This window comes from Brienomyrus brachyistius, chromosome 6 (assembly GCF_023856365.1).
Source record: "Brienomyrus brachyistius isolate T26 chromosome 6, BBRACH_0.4, whole genome shotgun sequence".
Classification (NCBI taxonomy): domain Eukaryota; kingdom Metazoa; phylum Chordata; class Actinopteri; order Osteoglossiformes; family Mormyridae; genus Brienomyrus; species Brienomyrus brachyistius.
The window spans coordinates 13,554,777-13,574,258 of NC_064538.1; the positions used below are offsets into that span (position 1 = coordinate 13,554,777).

At 45.7% G+C, this 19,482-nt stretch overlaps 1 protein-coding gene across 5 annotated transcripts; it reads right to left on the reverse strand.

Moving 5' to 3' along the window:
• Positions 1–1,297: 1,297 nt before the first annotated feature.
• On the reverse strand, positions 1,298–18,747 carry brpf1 (bromodomain and PHD finger containing, 1). 5 transcript variants are annotated; one of them, XM_049018160.1, is made up of 18 exons: positions 18,345–18,685; positions 17,407–17,606; positions 17,080–17,230; positions 15,792–16,573; positions 14,453–14,642; positions 13,947–14,234; positions 12,711–13,225; positions 12,174–12,339; positions 11,605–11,736; positions 10,080–10,208; positions 8,502–8,868; positions 7,981–8,289; positions 7,600–7,878; positions 7,367–7,514; positions 4,004–4,137; positions 3,786–3,901; positions 3,546–3,700; positions 1,298–2,903 (listed from the first exon to the last, which is right to left on the reverse strand). In XM_049018160.1, the coding sequence occupies exons 4-18, from the start codon at positions 16,532–16,534 to the stop codon at positions 2,720–2,722; spliced, it is 3,855 nt and encodes a 1,284-aa protein (XP_048874117.1). In that variant the 5' UTR covers positions 16,535–16,573; positions 17,080–17,230; positions 17,407–17,606; positions 18,345–18,685; the 3' UTR covers positions 1,298–2,719. The 5 variants fall into 5 exon arrangements, with proteins under 5 accessions (XP_048874117.1, XP_048874116.1, XP_048874112.1 ...); XM_049018159.1 differs by lacking the exons at positions 17,080–17,230; positions 18,345–18,685 and adding an exon at positions 18,697–18,747; XM_049018155.1 differs by lacking the exon at positions 17,080–17,230.
• Positions 18,748–19,482: the final 735 nt, after the last annotated feature.

Consider the following 19,482-nt stretch of genomic DNA (forward strand, 5'->3'; position numbering starts at 1 on the left):
CTGTCTGCATGGGTGCATCAGATATCTAAGAAATACAGCATGATTTCATTTCTTAAGCTTATTTTACTGAGGGTCGCTAAAGGGATCTGTGGTCAAAAACTACTAAACCACAAAAAAAAAAAAAAAACGATTAACTCTGAACTGTCTGTATAATGTACAGATAGAATTTAAAAACTGACTGGTAAGTAAGCAGATGTAGGTCTAACCTGTGGACTTAACGAACCCCAGTCCGACATGAACGTGCTGCAGCTGCACTTACCATGATGGAAAGGCTTTGAAGTGAAGACTTTCTGAATCTTACCATGGCGACATCTTAGCTTCTCTGATTGCCGTTACAGCCGAAAATTAATTGCTCACTCCGTTTACCTTGGTCCAATATTTACAACAGCTCCACTGACTCCAGGTGGGAGCACTTTACAATGATGAAAAGGGACAGAACATAACAGCAAATAGCAGTTCCTACAAACTACCACCCAACCTTCAGCCACACATGGCATCACACACCACAAATGCTTAACTGGAAAAAGTGACATTTCATTGTCCTGAATGGTCATTCTTTGAACTTGACTGGGTTTCGATATGTAGATTTAGACATTATTGATGCAATACAATATAAAGAGTACATACTGTTATTCCACAGCCTGTCAGTTTAACCTGGAATATTGCCAGGAATTTAACATATTGCTTATTCAGTTAAACTGATCAGACTATCATTCATATTAACTGGGTATTAAAACCCAATTTTACACAGAAAACAGGTGAAAAGAAAGGTGTATACAGTATATAAGACACAAGGAAGCCGGAGTACAAAATAAACACCAAGCTTTCCCCCTAAAAGTCATTTAAATTGTATTCTAATGTAAATAACCATGGTTCACCAGACATGTATCTCGCAGGTAATCTTGCCGCCTTTTTATTAGGCAGAAAGATATAAACCTCAGCTGCCTTCTGTCTCTGCAAAGAGCATGATACTCATGTCCCTTGTGAAGTTGACAGGCAGTCACACACTTAAGGGAAAAAAAGGCGAGTGAACAGATTCGGCTTGAAAAGGACAGAATCCTGCGACACCACTGTTCTCCAGATGTATCAGGGTCCAAAGGTCGGTGAATTTTTCCTCCATTAACTAGGTTAATAATATACTCTGATGGACTTAAAACACTAACAGATTAAGCTGAAATGAAACAAGAATGGAAAAATAGGTGTAATGACACCAAATGAGAATACAAGACATAAAGGCTTGAATATAAGGCCACTGTCACACCCTCTGCACAAACAAGGCACCACAGAAATGACACAATTGTACAAAACTGAAACCTTTTTATTAAAGTTCTATCTTAATTTTATATATATAAAATTTCTAATATCATTGGCCTGAAACTAGGACAAACAAAACCATGTGATCAGCCACCATGTCACTAGTCCACTCAATGGTAGGGCTGTCATTTTTCCCTATATCCTATATCCACATTTCAGTTATACATTAACGTTATTCACCAACTTACTGATCCCGCCACTAAACAAAATGGGGGGGGGGGGGGGAGGGCACATCAAAAAAATGACTGACATACAATATCCCCACAGTGCAAGTATCAGAGGCTCCAAATCCTTTAAGTGACACATAGGGATCATTGAGGCAAAATAAATAATACAATGTTCATGATCACCAAAGATTCCCCTTCAGTTTTCCCGAACACAAAGTACATCTCTTGCATGCACTGTAACATTACCACAGTTCAGTCTGTGCTGAAATTACACTTGACATTTCAACATGGATCCATGGAGTGTTCTCATGCTTCTGATTAGTAATACATCTAGTCTATTTATATCTTTACCATAGAAAAGGTGGGCTTGTAGATGTACATCTCCAACACCGCGTCACAATCGCGTCCTTAGGACTGATCCACATAGCAAACAGCTTATATGCAATGATAAGTACACATACACAGTAACAGGTTCACAAGGCCAGCAAAGATCTGGATTAGGCTTTAATGAAACAGTACTTCCATACATCTGTGTTGACTTTCCAGACTCTTAAATACAAAATATAAGTCTTGAATGAAATGGGTCCGTTTGTAAACAAGTACAAGTCACTATCGCCATCCTGTGCTTTTGTACTCGCCCGCCATCAGACAGAACCCAAACCTACACTAGTCTTCAAGGGAGTTACTAGACCAGACACACCAGAGGGAGCGACTGAAGGAAGGTCCGAACCGTGGAGGCACTGAACAGTACGCCACCAGAGATGATGATTCGTACACACCTGGACTTACATCCCATTCATCCAACCCGCATGTTCTTTTTTGAGGGTGAAGCGGAAGGAAAGAGACAGTGGGACTGAGGGAAACAGCTGAGCGACATGTTAGTCTGTGTACCACAACAGTCACTGAGTCAGAAACATAACAGTATTACTCTGAACTGCGTCATACTTTGCTCTGGACACTGTTCCTACAAGACGTCAATAAATATTTTCTGATTCAGTTTTAACTTCATTTGGCCCGCCACTGTTGCTGAAACTCCTCAGGGATGTGTGGGTGTGTGGGGCTTTGGAGAGAAGGTCACCTTATCATCTTAGACAACTGTCTGCGTGCACACTGGTGGTGCCCCGGCGATCGTGCGCGTCCTCTTCCGTTCCAATGGGCAGACAGTCCTCTCGCTCGGCACCATCCCACAGAGCACGAGTGCAGGTTCGTTCGTTTGTGTGTCTGTGTGCGCGTGCTGCTCAGTCTGTATCACTTGTGTCGCTGCTGGGGACCCCCTGTACTTTGTTGCGATGCTGCATGGCTCGATGATAAGCCACCTGCACTGACTTGCGAATGTTGGACTTCCTTCCCTCCAGCATCTTCTCCTTGTCCAGTTCCTGGTCCACACCCAAGGGAACCAGTTTGGACCGTGGCAGCCACTGCCTGTGTACACACACACACACACACACACACACACACACACACACACACAGGTTTGTAATGATATCTTTGTGGGAACTCCATTCATTAGGATTATCATTAGGATATCTCTAATCCCAACATGATGACCTTAACCCCTAACCAGCAAAACTAACATTAGTTCCCCACAATGTAATATAAACATAATACACACACATCACCGTAATTGGCTTCACGCTACCATAAAAGGCAACAAATGCATGCCATTTACTAGTCAGACTCATGTCACTTCTGTAAAATTGCAGGACGTTTTATAACTGCACAGATTTTCATGGGCAAGAAAGAATAGTATAAAGAGCTATATAACTCTCTGGAAGAAATGTGAAGCTTAGATATTTCAGCCATTAAGCTTCAAGGCCAGTGTCAAAGGCTTGTCAAAAGTATAGCTCAGGGACAGGCGACCCAGATCCTAGAGTGCTGGTATCCAGCAGGTTTTCCATCTTATCTGGTCTCTGAGGAATCACACCTGATCTCAGGCAGAGAGCAACTCAACCTGCGGGATATCGGCACTCCAGGGAGTTCTACTTATACAAAAATGTTCTGAGAGCAGAAGAAATAATGATTCGTTCATTATCATTAGGTGAGGGGGAGGGAAAGAGCACTGACCAGGTCCTCTTGTTATCAAAAAAGAGCACCAGGAAGAGGTGCTCTCGGGCCTCCTGAGTCATCTGCTCCCCCAGCTTCAGCACGTCCAGTGGAGGCACTGGGATGGGCACACCGCGGTGAAACATGCCCTCACGGGGCATCTTGGGGTCTATGATCTGCATGCAGGGCAGAGGAAGTTAGCCAAGGCATCACACTTCAGTTAAGAGGTGATGCAACACAGGGTGATGCTGGTCTGCTCACCAACGCGGGGTACGAAGGGTATCCCCGGCACTTGGCCCACACCAGGTCCAAAGCGTCAAGCGATGTGTAGTCCTCTGACGTCATCCAGCACCCAGACCTGCTCCGTGGACGCACCACTGAGAGAGACAAGCCTCAAATCAGATAAACAAAACACACATGGCCTCAAGCAGACACCGTTGCACACCCCCACATCTTCTCTGCCCAGGTGCGGTACTTACTGTGCGACATGCCCCTCCCCCCGCCTACAGAGTACGAGTCATTCTCGGTTCCTGACGTGTCTTCGCTGCTGTCGTCTGGGAAGGTGGAGCGGGAAAACGAGGGTTTCCCACGACCCTGTTTCGATGGAGTTGTGCTGAGAGGGACAGACAATGTCAGGTGAATCTCAGAGTACTGTGGCTGGAGGCTAACTTCATTCCCGGTACATACACAGGCATAAACAATATTACATTCCAGATTCCACTCCTGAATTCCCAAGAAGACACATGCAAAGATAACTAAAAAGATGTCTGCCACCGGATGCATGAAAACCCTGGAATACAATTCCCTTAAAACCACCACTGCAAAAATCAACTTATGACTAGAGTCAACTGGGCATACACTTTGGAAACAGGTTTAAGAAATAAGAAAAAAAGTCTAAGGTTTCATTTCTGCCTTTTATGGAAAGCTAGCAGGAAAGACCAAAACAAAGATCACAAGAGATACCAGTGTTAACTGATATATTGTGTATCAACTGATGTTTATTAAAAATCAATATTGGCTGATATTTAGACTTTAGTCAACATTTAAACTTAGCAGCACCAGAGCCAAAAGACTGGAGATGGCTACACTGAGCAATCAGCCATTCTCCACAGTTGAGGACAAGGATGTCATTGACTCATTTCACCACCTAGAACAGGTTTCAAAGTAACAAACGGTTTTATATGGCCCACAAAGTTCTTGATTCTTTATCAAATCTGACCCACAGATCTATGCATAATTTCTCAGAGAATGAAAGACAAAGGTGACATCATTCCACTAATCAATGCCGGAAGGCTCTGTAACTTTCACTGCTTACACAATGTGCTCTGAGGTTAGCTGGAATTGGTATCACAAACAAACAAAAAATACACCTGTATTGGTCAAAATTTCCACATTGCTGCACCATTAATCACATTATTTGTGAAGTTACTGAAGAAAAATTAGCCTTGTTTTTTATGAAGATGAACTCGGAAGACCTCTGAAAAAAAGAGATAGACAACCAAGATTTATTTAATGACACCAAATACCTTAAGTAAGAGTCAGTATATTCCGAAGAGGAACAAGATGCATCATAGCTAATGCATGACTGAAAAACTCAGGCAGAATGCCAGGGCAGTAGAGGATTTTTTTCCATCATAACAAAGCCTTCCAACTGTGTGAACATCAAACCATGGATTATTAGAGGAAAAACCTAATTGAACTTAAAAATTACACTGGACAATAAGCCAAATTCACGATGGAATACTGAGAAACTGACATAGCCCAGATTGCAGGGATTCTACAGCTGTTGACTGAGTTGGGGGGGGGGGTTCCACTGGTAGTGTGCCAAGTCAGCTCCCCACACAGAAGATGCTACCCTAGCCCATCAAGCCACAATCCATCACAACCTGTGATTAGACGGCAATGGGGCTAACATGTTCGAAATGTCTAACAACTTTGCACACATTTTGTATTGTTTTCCATTGACATTTAAGATATTAAGGCAGCCAGTTATCCAGTTACAAAGTTTAAGTTTGCAAAACCAAGCAGGTGAAAACCTGCATTTCCTCATTGTGAGCACTGTACATTGCAAAATAGCCTTCGTTGGAGGTTAAATCAAACATAGGCCCCACAGACACAACATACCCCCACACCTTAGTTTGGGACATTGTACACAGAGTACACACTGAAGAGCACATCTGATACTGTTCAGCTCACACCAGTGATTTCATCAAAAATATCAATAAGTAAATTCGGTTTTTTAGAATACAATACTATACAAAAATCCCAGGCAGTGACATGATGCTTAAATGGTTATTATAGATTTACACCAATACGACAATCACAAGTGTCTTTTGACTCAACCATTACCCTATCTTGTCTGTCTGATCAATGCCGCATTGAGTTTACAAAATCTAAATTAAATTTCTCCACCAGCTCAATTAATTAACAAATACATATACTTTCCTTTTTCCATTCTTATCCAGGATTAAGAACACACCAAAATCAAATTCAAATCAAATTTGCCATAGTGGAAACCCTACATACATATGAACCCTGAGACCAATAAGGACTTAAACAAGGCTGCACACTATCACCATGCATATGCAGCTAGTGCACAGAACATGTAAAAGAAGCTGGATTGAAAGAAAACAAAATGTGGACTGACGGACTACAGGAGAACATTCTTCGATGTGCTGATGCCATCACATAATGGGAAAATAATAAGTGAAGACAGTTACACGGAAAGGTAAAAACAAAAGAAGGTGAGCATACAGCGAAATGTTAAGAAAACAAAAGGCTGAACCACAGTAACAGCAGCTAACTTGTTGATGGAAGACATACAGCTTTTGCCTCCTGAGTACAAATCAGCAACAAAGGGTGCAGCAGTCAAACATGCCTCAGACGGGCACTTGGTAGAGCAGCGATATGGAACAAAGGAAACAAAAATCTTTAAGAACAAAGATCAGAATCGTCCAGATATTTCCTGGGATTCTGTATGGATACGAAAGCTGGACGATAAGAGGACAGGAAGAACACTGATGTCTTTTAGCTATGATGCTGATAAACACTTAATGGCTTCAAAAAGGCAAGAAACCAGAGGAGTCTTCTCTGAACCACCAACACAAATCACCATCGATCTTATTTTTGACATATTATGAGGAGACTTAAGACCATAATGTCTGTAAAACATAGTGGATCAGTACCAAGATGGACCCATCACAATCACCACCACAATGAAGAATGCATTTGGAAGCCTGAAGCCCGAGACAGAGGACAGGATATACTGGAAGAATGCTGTCTATATAGTCATCAGGAATTGACACAGACTGGATAGCAATATTAACAAGAACAACCCATCCATCCATCCATCCATCCATCCATCCATCCAATTCCAACAGCAAAGGGCACCAGGTTGGGTTACACCCTGGACAGAATGATAGTCCATTACAGAGCAATCCTACACATTCTACACTACAGGCAATTTAAAGACACTAATTAGCAATTAACCTAATTGGATGCCTTTGGAATGTGGGAGGACACCATACAAGCTTCACCCACGCACGCAGACAAGCACACAGCAGAAGTGGGATTTGCACCCCAAAACCTGGAGGTCTCAGCCTTCAACAGTATTTGACAGACTTCCAATGGCTTCCATAAAAATTTTACAAAAATATTCCTCCCGTTCACAACCCATGATGCAATACCCAAAGAGATACAATGGCCAAGAGGGGAGAGCAGAGAGTAGGGATGCCGGAGGGCTAAGGGGGCAATAAGGGGAGAAAGCAGGTACCAGGCGAATGGGCAATAAGGGGAGAAAGCAGGTACCAGGCGAATGGGCAATAAGGGGAGAAAGCAGGTACCTGGTGCGGTCGGAGGCTGCGCTGCTGCTGCTGCTGGTGGAGGACTCAGAGTCCGAGCTGGAGCGGGGCAGGCTACGCTCATTCCTGTACACGCGGAAGCTCTCCGTCACCGGCTGGCTGCCCCCATCAAAACCGTTACTAGGCAGGCCTGGGGGGGCATCGGGTATGGTCAGATGGCTCTAGGGTTACCGGGAGCCAAAGCTCATGAGGCTGGGGGGGACCTCGCTTCTCACCGGGCAGCAGGTCGTCATTGTCGCTGTCGCTTTCCGAGCTGGTGCTGGACCGAGGGCTACGCGTCCGCTTGCGCTGCCGGGGAGAAGAGAGCAGAGGCAGCTGGGGAGGCCCTACGGGGCTGGGGCTCACACCAGGACCTCCGTGTCCCACGTCGCGGTTCTTGGGAGGCCGGCCGGGTCTCTTGGGTGGTCCGGCCGCTTTGGGATTTTTCTTGGAGAAGAGGACAGAGGTGCGGCGTCCCACCTCCGGGGCCAGTGCGGAGGAAGAGGCAGTGAGATCTACATGCAGGAAAGGAGGGGCGGGACTTAAATAGGCATCTGCAAGCAGAGGTAGCAGATTCACCCCTCACAAGGGTACATTAGGTCATCAGCTGCTCTCACCCTTGCCACTGATCTCATGGCTGCTACTCTCCCCTCCCTCATCATGGGGCGTCGTGGCAGAGAGGAGGTGGGGCATAGAAGGGCCCCGCTCAGGCCCGCCCCCTGTGTCTCTGGGTCCAGCCCCGCCCCCGCCCTCACGCTGGTGAGCAAGCTTGCGCTTGATGACGGTCATCTCCTTGCGCAGGGCTTTGGCGCGACGCGAGCGGCCGATGCTGTGTTTGCCAGCGCTCACCTCGTCGAAGCGAGCCTGCAGCACACGCAGCTGCTCCTCCAGTGGGAGGCGCCGCCGGTTCTCAGGCAAGTGCAGATCTGGAAAGTACGGTGAAGGAAATTACGGCTATGCTCAAAGCGCCAGAACGCGCAGTATGGCATTTTCAGTCTACCAGCATTCCTTTGGCATATTGTATACACATTCCTTACACATTCATATATACATATTCCACACCATTCCTTATAAGACCTCCCCCTGCAGTATTTCAGGAGGAAAGACCAGATCATCGGAAGGGCAGAGAATCACTCACCATCCTCAGAGGGCAGCGGCCTCTCTCGGTCCCGCTCACGTTCCCGCTCACGGTCCCGCTCACGGTCCCTTTCTCGTGGTGGCTCAGAGCCAGGCTCCCGGGGGAGGTGCAGTCCGGTGTCATAATCAAAGCCGATCTTCTCGGCCTGCCGCCTGGCCTGCCGGAGCACGCCGCCCCCTGTTTCTCGGAGGCGCAGAGCCGCCCGATAGAACACCGTGTCCTTGGCATTGTACTTGAGGCAGTTGTTGACAATGAGACCGAAATCAGCTTCAAAAGCGTCGAAGCTAAGGTAGCGATGAGTCTCCAGGCACTTCCACATCGTCTGGAAGTCCATGGGCTTCTCTATGTGGTCCAAGTAATCAGGCACCTGAGGAACAAGGTACAAGAAATGAAAAATCTGGCCCAGGAGATGGTCTTATAAGTTACACGTTTATTCCACTATTTAATTTGGCCTTAAAATCCATCCTTCATTTTCCACATAGAGTAAAAACCAATGCAACATTGTTTCGTTAATCTGCGCCAATGTACAAAATTACATTCCAAAAATATGAAAAAGTACATTTTTTTGGTAAGAAAACACCAAACCTGGCATACAACAGAGCACTATATTTTATAACTGTATACATATTTATAACAGAGCCGGACTGATCATCAAGTGATAATGATTACATATTTTAATTTTGCACTGAATTTTCTTTTGCCATCAAAGGCTTGCATTCCTGACTCCTTACTCGGCAGGATCGCAGCCTTCATTATTGGAACGGATCTGTTTCTCAAAAACACTTCATACCCTTCACTGTCTTGTCTTTAGGTGAGCAATCAAATTTGCTGTGTTGAAATATCAATTCGTAGATCCTCCTTTAGCAGAGCAATGTTCACAAAATGCAATCCTAACATTTTCGTTAAAATATTAAAATAACTCCATGCCCCAGACATTTTTCTCACCGTTTAAGATAAGAAAAAACTTTATTTATCCCGAGGGAAATTCTTTTGTCCTTTACATGAGTAAAGGTAAGGTGAAGAAAATAATAGTGCAAAATAGCTATGAGTGATACTGTATTGTAACTATATAAATACACATAAATACTCATACTCTGTAAAAAGTTAAAAAAGAAAAAACTATAACTAAACTATAACAAACATAATAAAATAACAGATTATTAGAGCATGTGTAATGAAAAGTGACTAAGTGTTTGTGCCTTGAATAATTGCAATAGCAGCATTGATGATGGATAAAACAAACATTCGATAAACAGAGGAGTAATATTGCCCGATCCAAATGAGTCTTAATGACAGATTCTGAAAAAGTCATCTACAGAATGAGGAAGAGTTATACAGTCTTAGTGCCACCAGTAGAAAGGATTTCCTGTGGCGTTCGGTTCTGCATTTGGAGGCAATTTAGTATGCAGTTTAGTATGCAGGTGTGCAAAGAAGCATCAGTCACCATTTTAATGGGAATTATTGCTGGTAAATATCAGTTCTTTTTTAACCACTGGCCAATGACCGATTGTTGCTGTATCTGCCAATACTGATAGTTGGCCGATTCAATCAGTGCAGTGAGAACCTGATTGGACTCACCTCTGCCAACGGCACCGGCTCGGTGAAGAAGTGGCTGGTGTCTCTGTCCTGCAGCTGCTCCAGCGTGTTTCGCAACAGGAACAGGAAGGGAGTCAGCTGCATCTCTAGGGCCTGCTGCTGCACCCTGATCTGCGAGGACATGGCACCGCATTAAGGCTCTGGAGGCTTTTGTTGGTAATCTTCGTGCGTGTTTGAACGCCTCTGGCAGACCGTACAGCCAGATACAAGACGGTAAAACAAGAAGCTGCGAAGCACGAATAAAAAGACGCACATTTAGAATTTGGTGATCAGTGATCATTGTTGACACACCACAGCACACAACAATGAAATGTGCCCTCTGCATTTAACCCATATGTGACTTTCGTGACATAGCAGGGGGCAGCTAATTCAGCGCCCGGGGAGCAGTGCTTGGGGGCGGTACCTTGCTCGGGGTACCTCAGTGGTGCCTTGCTGGTTAGGGATTCGAAGCTGCAATCTTTCAATTACAAGTGCATTTCCCTAACCATCCTCACCACTGCCTACATGTAAAATACCTGAAGAATACAAACTCAGTGTTGACTCTGGCAGTGCCATGGGCCAAAGGTAGCTGCAAATTTCAAGCAAAGTCAACATAATTTTAGCGATGTATGAGAGCTGATTCGATGCACCACCTGTACAGAGGCAAACTTTTTCCATTTGTTCTGATCCCACCCACTACCAACTGGCTCAGACACTGACACCACTGGTTAGGTCAGCAGGACTAATTATGCAGTTGCCGGCATGCGTTTCATTGTGAACAGTAAAATGTGGCAAGTGTATTTTGCAAATAGCAAATGTAACTGTGTAATGTTTGCCGTGGAATGTACATGATTCATTAGTGTGTAACTAAGTGGCGTGTAAATCGTGGGCTTCTTTGTCTGTGCTGCTGCTAGTATCAGACCTGTAGCAGTTGAGCTTCCATTTGTTCTATGTATGTAGGTCTGCTGCATCAAAAACACTTTGTGTTGTAGTGTGACATAGAATGAACAAGGCAGATTGTTCGCGCCAATAGGTTCGACTCCTCTACAGACGTCGTCTGAAGTATCTGGCCTCCTTAACTGCCTGCGAAAAAGTAACTGGCCATGACTGTTGTGGTCTGAGCGCGGCTGAACGCCAGCGTGAGGCATCGTGGCAGCGTGTAGCGAATCACACACCACTGTCTCCTAACTAAAGGAGTGAGAACTCCTAAGCAGACGGTGAATGGACAGGCTAATGAATGCATATTTAGCAAAGAAGCCTCTAAAGGTATAGCAATTCAGAATATGCAATTCAAAAAAAAAATTTTGGAATCTAGCAGTAGTTTTAGACCGTTTAGGGGAAACTCTGTCTGTTAGCCAACTGCTGAAATCTTGATTTGACTGATACCAGACCTGTGGTGTTCACTTATTGAAAGCTATAAGCCTGAAGGTGTGGTTTCCTGTGTGACCCACACACAGCCTGCTGGTGGACACACGCCGAGGGGTGTGGATCCGCCGGCCCATCAGAGCAAGGCCGCGGCAAGACCCACCGCCTCTCTTTTCAGCTTCTCCCTCTTGCGGATAAGCTCCACCAGGAGCCTGGCTCTCTCCAGGTCGTGCCTCAGCCTCTGCCAGGCCTTCAGCTGCTCCTTCAAGGCTGACTGCTTCTCTTCGCTGTCGTTCTACACACACACACACACACACACACACACACACACACACACACACACACACACACACACACACACACACACACACACACACACACACACACACACACAGGCAGAGGGAGAGAACCACAGACAGCCTTAGACGTCAGCACAGTGGAGGGGTGCATGTGAAACTTCTTATGAATCTGTCGGTGTAACGCTTGTATTAACAGCAAGGCGGGCTGTGTGACCAGGCATGGCATACTCTGCTGATTAGACTTCTGTCCGATATACCAGCCATGTTTACAGGGCTGTTCTCTTGAACTGAACAGTGTTTTTTTTTTTTTTTTTTAGCAGAGCCTAGCCACAGCCCGTTCATACGCACATGGGCAGGTGGCTTTGACGCCCTCTAATGGCGAGACAAGTAATAGCAAGCGGGACAGCACACGGCATGCAGGCACGGCGCTCACTGCAGGAAGCTGCTCTGCATGGCGCTGTGACTGCAGGTGCGTCTGCAGACGGCGCAGCAGCGGCACGCCATTACGGCTCTGCCTCTTCAGAGTCCAGTAGCTGTGCAGCCGCTGCATGAACTGGCTCTTCCTGGGGATGGTCAGGCGGCTAGTGATCTTGCTGAGCCTGATGAGAAGTGGAAGCACACCACTGTTACCACAGGAACGCACCAAACCTAGGCAGATTAATTGAGATGTTCTCACAGCATGCAAGCAGCTATAGTTATCTTCATGGCAAAACCTAGGTTACAATACCAGTTTAAATAAAATAAAAAAAATAAAAAGACAGCAATAACAAGATTATTCCATTTTTTATAATTTGTAGGTAAAGTGCTTTACATTGGCTTTAGTTCAATCCAGAACTGCCTCTGGTTCCAAAGCTAGGCAAAGGGAGGTGTGGAGTATTTAAGGGTCCCCCATTGTTCAAATACCATGGTCTGAGCAGCACTGTACACGTATGACAGATGTTTGCCTGTGTGGCGGTGTACTGGCCGGTACCTGTGCAGGGGGATGCAGGGCACTGACACCACGGGAGCGGCCGCCCTCTTCTCTGCCAGGATCTTCCGGGCCCTCTTCATCTTAAGGCGTGACTTGGCCTTGGCTCGCTTCACCCTCTCTGAACTCCAGCCCTTGGAGTCCTCGTCATGGGGGCCTGGCTCGTCCTCGTCCTCTGGCTCCCCCTCACTGTGAGAGGAGTTCAGGCCGGCTCCCCCCACGCCACCCATGGGCCGCATGGAGCCGGGCGGCGTGTGGATGTCACAGTAGGCCGTCTTGCGCACGCTGAAGGACGTCCCGTTGGCACCGGTCTCCCTCACGGGCTCCATCTTCATGTAGAGGCCAGCCTGCTGGGCGCACGTAACATGGAAGGCCGTGTAGCAGTTGGCCTTGTGGCACTGGATGCAGGCCCCGGAACCACGCTGCTTGCAAATGTAGCAGGTGAGCTTCCAGCGAGCCGGGGGAATGTGCTCGATGCTGTCGATGGGCTCCAGGAACACAGTGTTGGCAAAGCATACCTGCAACAAGAAAATGAGCTCCTAAGATACAGCCAGCATGTGTTCAGTTATTGGACCAGTGAGGGCCACGGATGATAGCACACTCTGGGGCATCACGCCCAGCCCAGCCCATCTCACCTGCCAGCAAATGACTATAGACCTTCACAGATACTCCACCCGCTTGTCGGGGGGGGACATTTTGCCTTAAGGCAAATACGCCGAATACAAACAGGATTCTGAAAGCAATTTCACCCTAGTTAGTCGCTCAAACAGGAACATGCACTATGTGTGTACAATAGAACGATTAGCTGGAATAGTCTAAATGTACATTAGTGGAATCTAAATTTTCATACTGTCTAGACGTGGCATACAGTGTTCCCAACTGCGGACAGGGGGCTAGTAATTGCCGAGTGGTCAAATGTATCAAATGAAACACTTGTTTTATTTTAACACACACAAATTGTGAAGCACAAGATTTTCTGCACGTGTGAAACATACAATATATTACTTATTAATGTTACATATACCCTTGCACTACATCAGTGTTTCTCAAATGACTGGTCACAAGTATGTGGTTTTAAGAAAGAAAAACCCCAGTTTCAAGTCAAATCAGCAAAACCTTCAGATTCATGTAGTATAACTGTAGGGGACGTATGAATGCAAGGAGGAGGTTGTGCATGTGCTTCTGGCCTTTCGCCTGCACCGGCGGACGGAAGGCTGGTGGGCCGTGCCACATCCTCACCTCGGGGATCCACAGAGCGCACACCACGTGGGCCCAGCGCGCGTCGTCTGTCTGCTTGAAGGCACCACCCTTGTTGGGGCAGAGGGCACAGTCGACAGCCCGGGATGGTGACTGCAGACAGCGGCGGCACAGCCACTGACCCTCGGGAATGTAGGGCACGCCGTAACACTCCTGGTGCACGGCCAGGTTGCACATGTCACAGAACAGGATGACGTTGCTGTTCTGGCACTCGCCATCATTGCAGATGCAGCACACGGCGTCCTCGTCGATTAGTGAGCTTGGGTCGGCCTGTGGGGGGGAGACGACACGCTATGGGCTGCGGTTTTCAGCTTCACACATTGATTTTGTACCTAAAACCAGGAAAACTAAGCGATAATACACAAAAAAAAATGCTTAAGATATATAAAAACTTTGAACTTTTGACTCAAATCACTAACACTCCGACCACAAACCTGCCTCTTAACCTTCAGGTCATCTGCTGCGTACAGAATGAACACCATGCACACCTTGTTGTGGCTTTCGAAGTAAGACTCCTTCTCCAGGCGGTCCATGAGGTATTCAAAGACCTCCTGAGGGACAGGGGCCACGCCATCGCTGCGCCGCTTGTTGTTCATGATGTCCAGCCAGATGTAGTCCTCCTCGTCAATGTCATACTCCACCTCCTCATCCAACTCTTCCACTGACTTGTCTATGTACCTGGAATTAAAGCCTTTTCAAAGCCCGGCTGTAACAAACTACAGAGACACATCAAGCCAGATATATATTTTTATTTACAAGTAAAATCTTTATACAACCATCTCAGGATTAAAATCGGGAGGAAAAACTAGCATTTTCATATAAATTTTCATAGTCTTAAATAAAATGGGTAAGAGTACAATTGTAAGTTTGCAAACCCCTTGGAATAATTTCGATTTCTGCCTGAATGACTTTGAAAATGTCACCTGAACATGAGTTTCATTTAAATATAGCAAAAATGCAACCTGTCATAACTTCACTTAACTAACTTTTAAAACAAAGTCTTTAGGGGAAATTATGTGAAGGATATTTAAAAATAATAATAATAATAATAATAAAAAGAACCTAACTTGAGTCAGGTGTTCAGCTCAGGTGTAAGTGTATATTTAAATAAAAATGGATGATCCTTGACTCTTGATAATGTCTGGCATGCTATAAGATGAAGAAGCAATGAACAAGCGTGCCGTCTGTCTCAAGCTAGCTAATAACTTCCCAAAAGTTCAGTGTACAAATGAGACAGAAGTATTACGTTTAGGTGAATACAGAGGGCGCCATGTTTGGAGAAACCAAAACATTGCACACCAACAGAAAAGTCTCACCCCAGCTGTGAAGCGAGGTGGAAAAAACAGTATGGTGGGGGACCCCTATACTCAAGGGACCAATAAATTTCAAGTACCAGGAAATTCTACAGTAGTGTGTCAAGGTGCCTGTCAGACGTAAAACTCAAAAGGTGGGTCACAGAACATGACAAAAATAGTCCATTCAAGCAACACATCCTAAAGACACACATGAACGGTAACTTTTGAATTAATATATTTTGGCCCGTTTCTCATGTCGCTGATTGGTAATCGTCAATGAAGATGACACATACACACTCAAACACATTTTCCATAGATTTTTTTTAAACCATCCGTTTAATAAAGATGTGGCCATGTAAAACATGTGCACCATTTGACTTTATCATGATTACATATAATTACAAATGCAATTATCAGATTACATTTTAACAGCTTGTCATGCAAAAATACTTCATCAGATCTACCAGAAGAGCATGCTTTGATAAAATGCATAGCATTGTGGTCCCTGCGACCATCGTTGAGCAGCTCTTACCTGTAGTAGGATGAAGGTCGTGGGGGAGCGTCGGGCTGCTCCTGGTCCAGCTCCCGGTACACCACCTCTGGAAGTTTCACTGCGGGCCCCGTGGGGACGCTGTGACTGTGATGGTGAGCCGAGCTCCCTTCCCTCTTCTTCTCTTTGCTCTTGTGCTTACCGGACTTGGGCGTGACTGTGCCCTTCCCACCATTGGCGGCAGGGGTGTCAGGTCGGTCCTTATTACTGCCAGCCCCCGCCTCGCTCCCGCCACCGTTCTCCCCGCCATTGCAGCCAGGCCCTGTGGAGGGTGCATCCTCCTCAGTGCTCTCGTCCTCGGACACCACATCCAGACTCTCGAAGATGCTGATGCGGTGCATTTTGCCGTGAATCTCCAGTTCCACCATACGCTGGGCCTGTGCGTAGGTCATGGCTTCCCGTCCAGGGGAGTGTGACCGCTCTGAGAGGCCTGGACTGCCGGGGGTGGCCCCCTGGCCTCCACACCCAGCCCCACTCCCCTTCTCTGCATCCCCGTCGCCATCCTCCACCCCAGGCCCGGATACCCGTGGTGGGCGGCCCTTCCGTTTTCGCTGTGGCGTGCACTGTGCAGACGGAGGGTTGTCATGGTCGTAATGGTAGAGGTGGTACTCAATGCCACTGTAACTCTTGTAGACCTTGCGACAACTCTCCACGGGACACTCGTACGGGGGCTTGGTGGCCCGCAGATTATGGCAGAACGTCTTCACATCAAAATCCAGTCCCATGATGCCAATGGCTGGAAAAAGAATCTGGGCACCTTACATCTGTAAGTGATCAAGGAGCAAAGACAGGGTTAGGGTGCCCACACTGGTCCACGTTACGCCTTTCACTCCATCCCAAATCTCACAATGGACTTGAATTCAAATTCTGAAATTCAGAAAGCTTTTTACACATTAAACACTTCTGAAAGATTTACGGTATGCAAACAGCAAATAAAATTTCCCGCAGACTTCTTTTAAAATGAATGTGTGATGATATGTGCTGAAAATGGTGTTTATAAACCTCGCACCAGCACTGACTGACACAAACCAAAAGCACAAATACATCTAGATGATTTCCAGTTATTACGCAAAACATCTTAAAATAGACAGAGGCTGTTTCGAGAATTAGTTAGGGATAATTACAAAAACCAAGTACGGCTACGAAATGTACAATAAACAGTGGGACCACAAATATTAGTTTTCCGATACGTGAGTTTTTTAAATTTTCACCAACACGAGACGAACGGTCATATCCAACTCACAAAAAAAACACCATAATAAATTCTTACTTCATTTGCAAGTACCCATTCTGCGGCGGGTTCGGCACCGTTTGGGTCTTTGGGGTAAAAGAAGTGAATGATGCCAGGAAATCCAATTAGAAACCGGGACTCTCAGTTCGGGCTGCGTATGTACGGCAGCTGGTGAACGCCAATGCAAACTCTGATGGACATCATCATCAAAATGAATGTTTTTAACCATGAATTTATTTCAAAACCAAACCTACATAGTTTTTTGAACCACGGACACACACGAGTCTTGCCACGGTCTGGCCATTACACACCTCTTTAAAGACGGTAGTATAAATACGGCGTTCGGAACGAAGACAAGTTACTCACCGGCTCTTTACTCAAAGCTCAGCGGCCTCATGGGTGACGCCGAGCCGGCGCTTTCTCCCGACGGCCGACGGCGAGCGCAGCGCCGGCGGCTTCGCTGCTGACAGTGGCGGTGGAGAAGAGGCGACGGTTTGGGGAGAATGAGCGGCACCGTGCCGTGACCCGAGTCGGTCTACCTGCCACCCAGCAGGGCTCGGTGGCAGCTTTCGAAGGGAAACAAAGCAAAAGCGGACTCGGAGTTATTGCAGCGAGGGACGCCAGGGCGAAACGCTGTTTGCTGGTATTTAAAACAGCGGCCGGAACTTACAACCACGAGAGAATAACTTGTTTTAGTAACTAGGAAGTTAAAGTTAGCTGCGGCACACTGTGCTAATATGCGGCGGCTGCCGCCGTCTTTCGCGCGACTTTTCCGCGCGGTGTCCGCAGCACGTTCTGCACTAAACATTTCATTTATTTGGGTAAATTCGTGCCACTATTCGTAACAAACAAACACGAGAAAAGTGTGGGGATGGAAAAACATTGTTACCACAATCCAACACACGTTTACTTCATACGGCAGGGGATACATTGTTTTCCCTCCACATCGGAACCATTTTCCAGGATTTATTTTGGCACTGACTGCTATCAAGGTTGGCTTTTAAAACGTTTTTCCTCTTTCTTCGAAGCAAGTGAGCGGGTAGTAGTCCGTAAAGTCATTATCACGAAATATTTGTTAACGTTAGCTACATCCATAGCCATACGCGTTCAGCCACCATTAACCGACTACAGACCCTGTTAGCCCCTTACGCGGCTCAGCATGCGACGGCTAATCCGCACAATCAAAACACCTCCAAAATTGCTTTAAAAAACACATAGGTGCATGTGGTCACATTGCCCGATTTGTCTCCAAAAACGGCACGTAACCTCGGCGAACGTATGTCTTCATAAATAATAATACTCACAACAACTGCAGGCACATCCTGCCCGTGTAGCAGCCTAAAACCTCTCACCGGGAATCATGACTGGAATGCCCTTTCTTTTTAACAATCTGATTCGATAAATGAAATCAGATAAAAGCGACCCCCCAAATCAGGACGAATTCATTGTGAAGAGAATAAGAACAGAGCAATGCGAACAAAAGGGAAGCCAGTGCTGCTGATCGCCATGGGCGCATGTGGGCACTTTCGACAAAATAAGCGATTTATCTTCCCCCATTTTTGTATCACCTACAGAAGCGCATACACAAGTTACAGTTATGCGTTATACAATTACTGTTAAATGGAAATCTGTAGTAGACATTCAACAAAGTAATACCTGCCTCTCTCGATAATTTTGTTTGCTGTTTTTCCTATTCTTTGCGCCTCGTGGCGAATCTGGCGTTATGTTTTGCACCGCAAACACATTCCTGACACCGATGCGGGTTAAATAAGCGGGCAGATCTTTCACACGGCGCTTCTTTAAAACATTTTTTTAATCCACGTAGAAGGGCACACAAGCATGTGTCGTGTTAGTTAGTGTAAAAAAAATGTACAGATTTCAGCAGAAGTGAATCAGCGAAAGTGGATACATCGACGGGCGAAAGCAGTTTGCGCCACAAATTTAAATATTGGTCAATACACCCGAGAGATCAGGCGTTTTCCTAGTACTCCACATGGGGAGTAAAATCAAAGAACGTTATTGCACTAATGGATGCTCGTTTTTAAAATATATAAAAATGAATATCGCCAAACAGCATTATTTTTGCATAACAGCATTAAGATATAGGGAAATGATTTTGGTGTTAAACACAACAAAATTACCTGAATGTCATTTACGTACAGGTGGACATATGTACAAACACCGGAAAGCAAAATCTGTATTTTACATATTTTAAAACTTCGAACTAGAGCTTCAGACGGCGTTAAATATAAATAAACTGAAAAAACAAGTTGAGCAAGAGCTTTATTAAATAAAGACAAACGCATTAAGCAAACAAGGAATAACAAATGGAGTGGCGAAGGTAAAAATAACGTGAAAGTTTAGAAAAGTTACTATCAAGACGTGTATTACATGGCACGGCGTGGAAAACAATGCTATTTGTGAAAGATTATATAAGAAAAC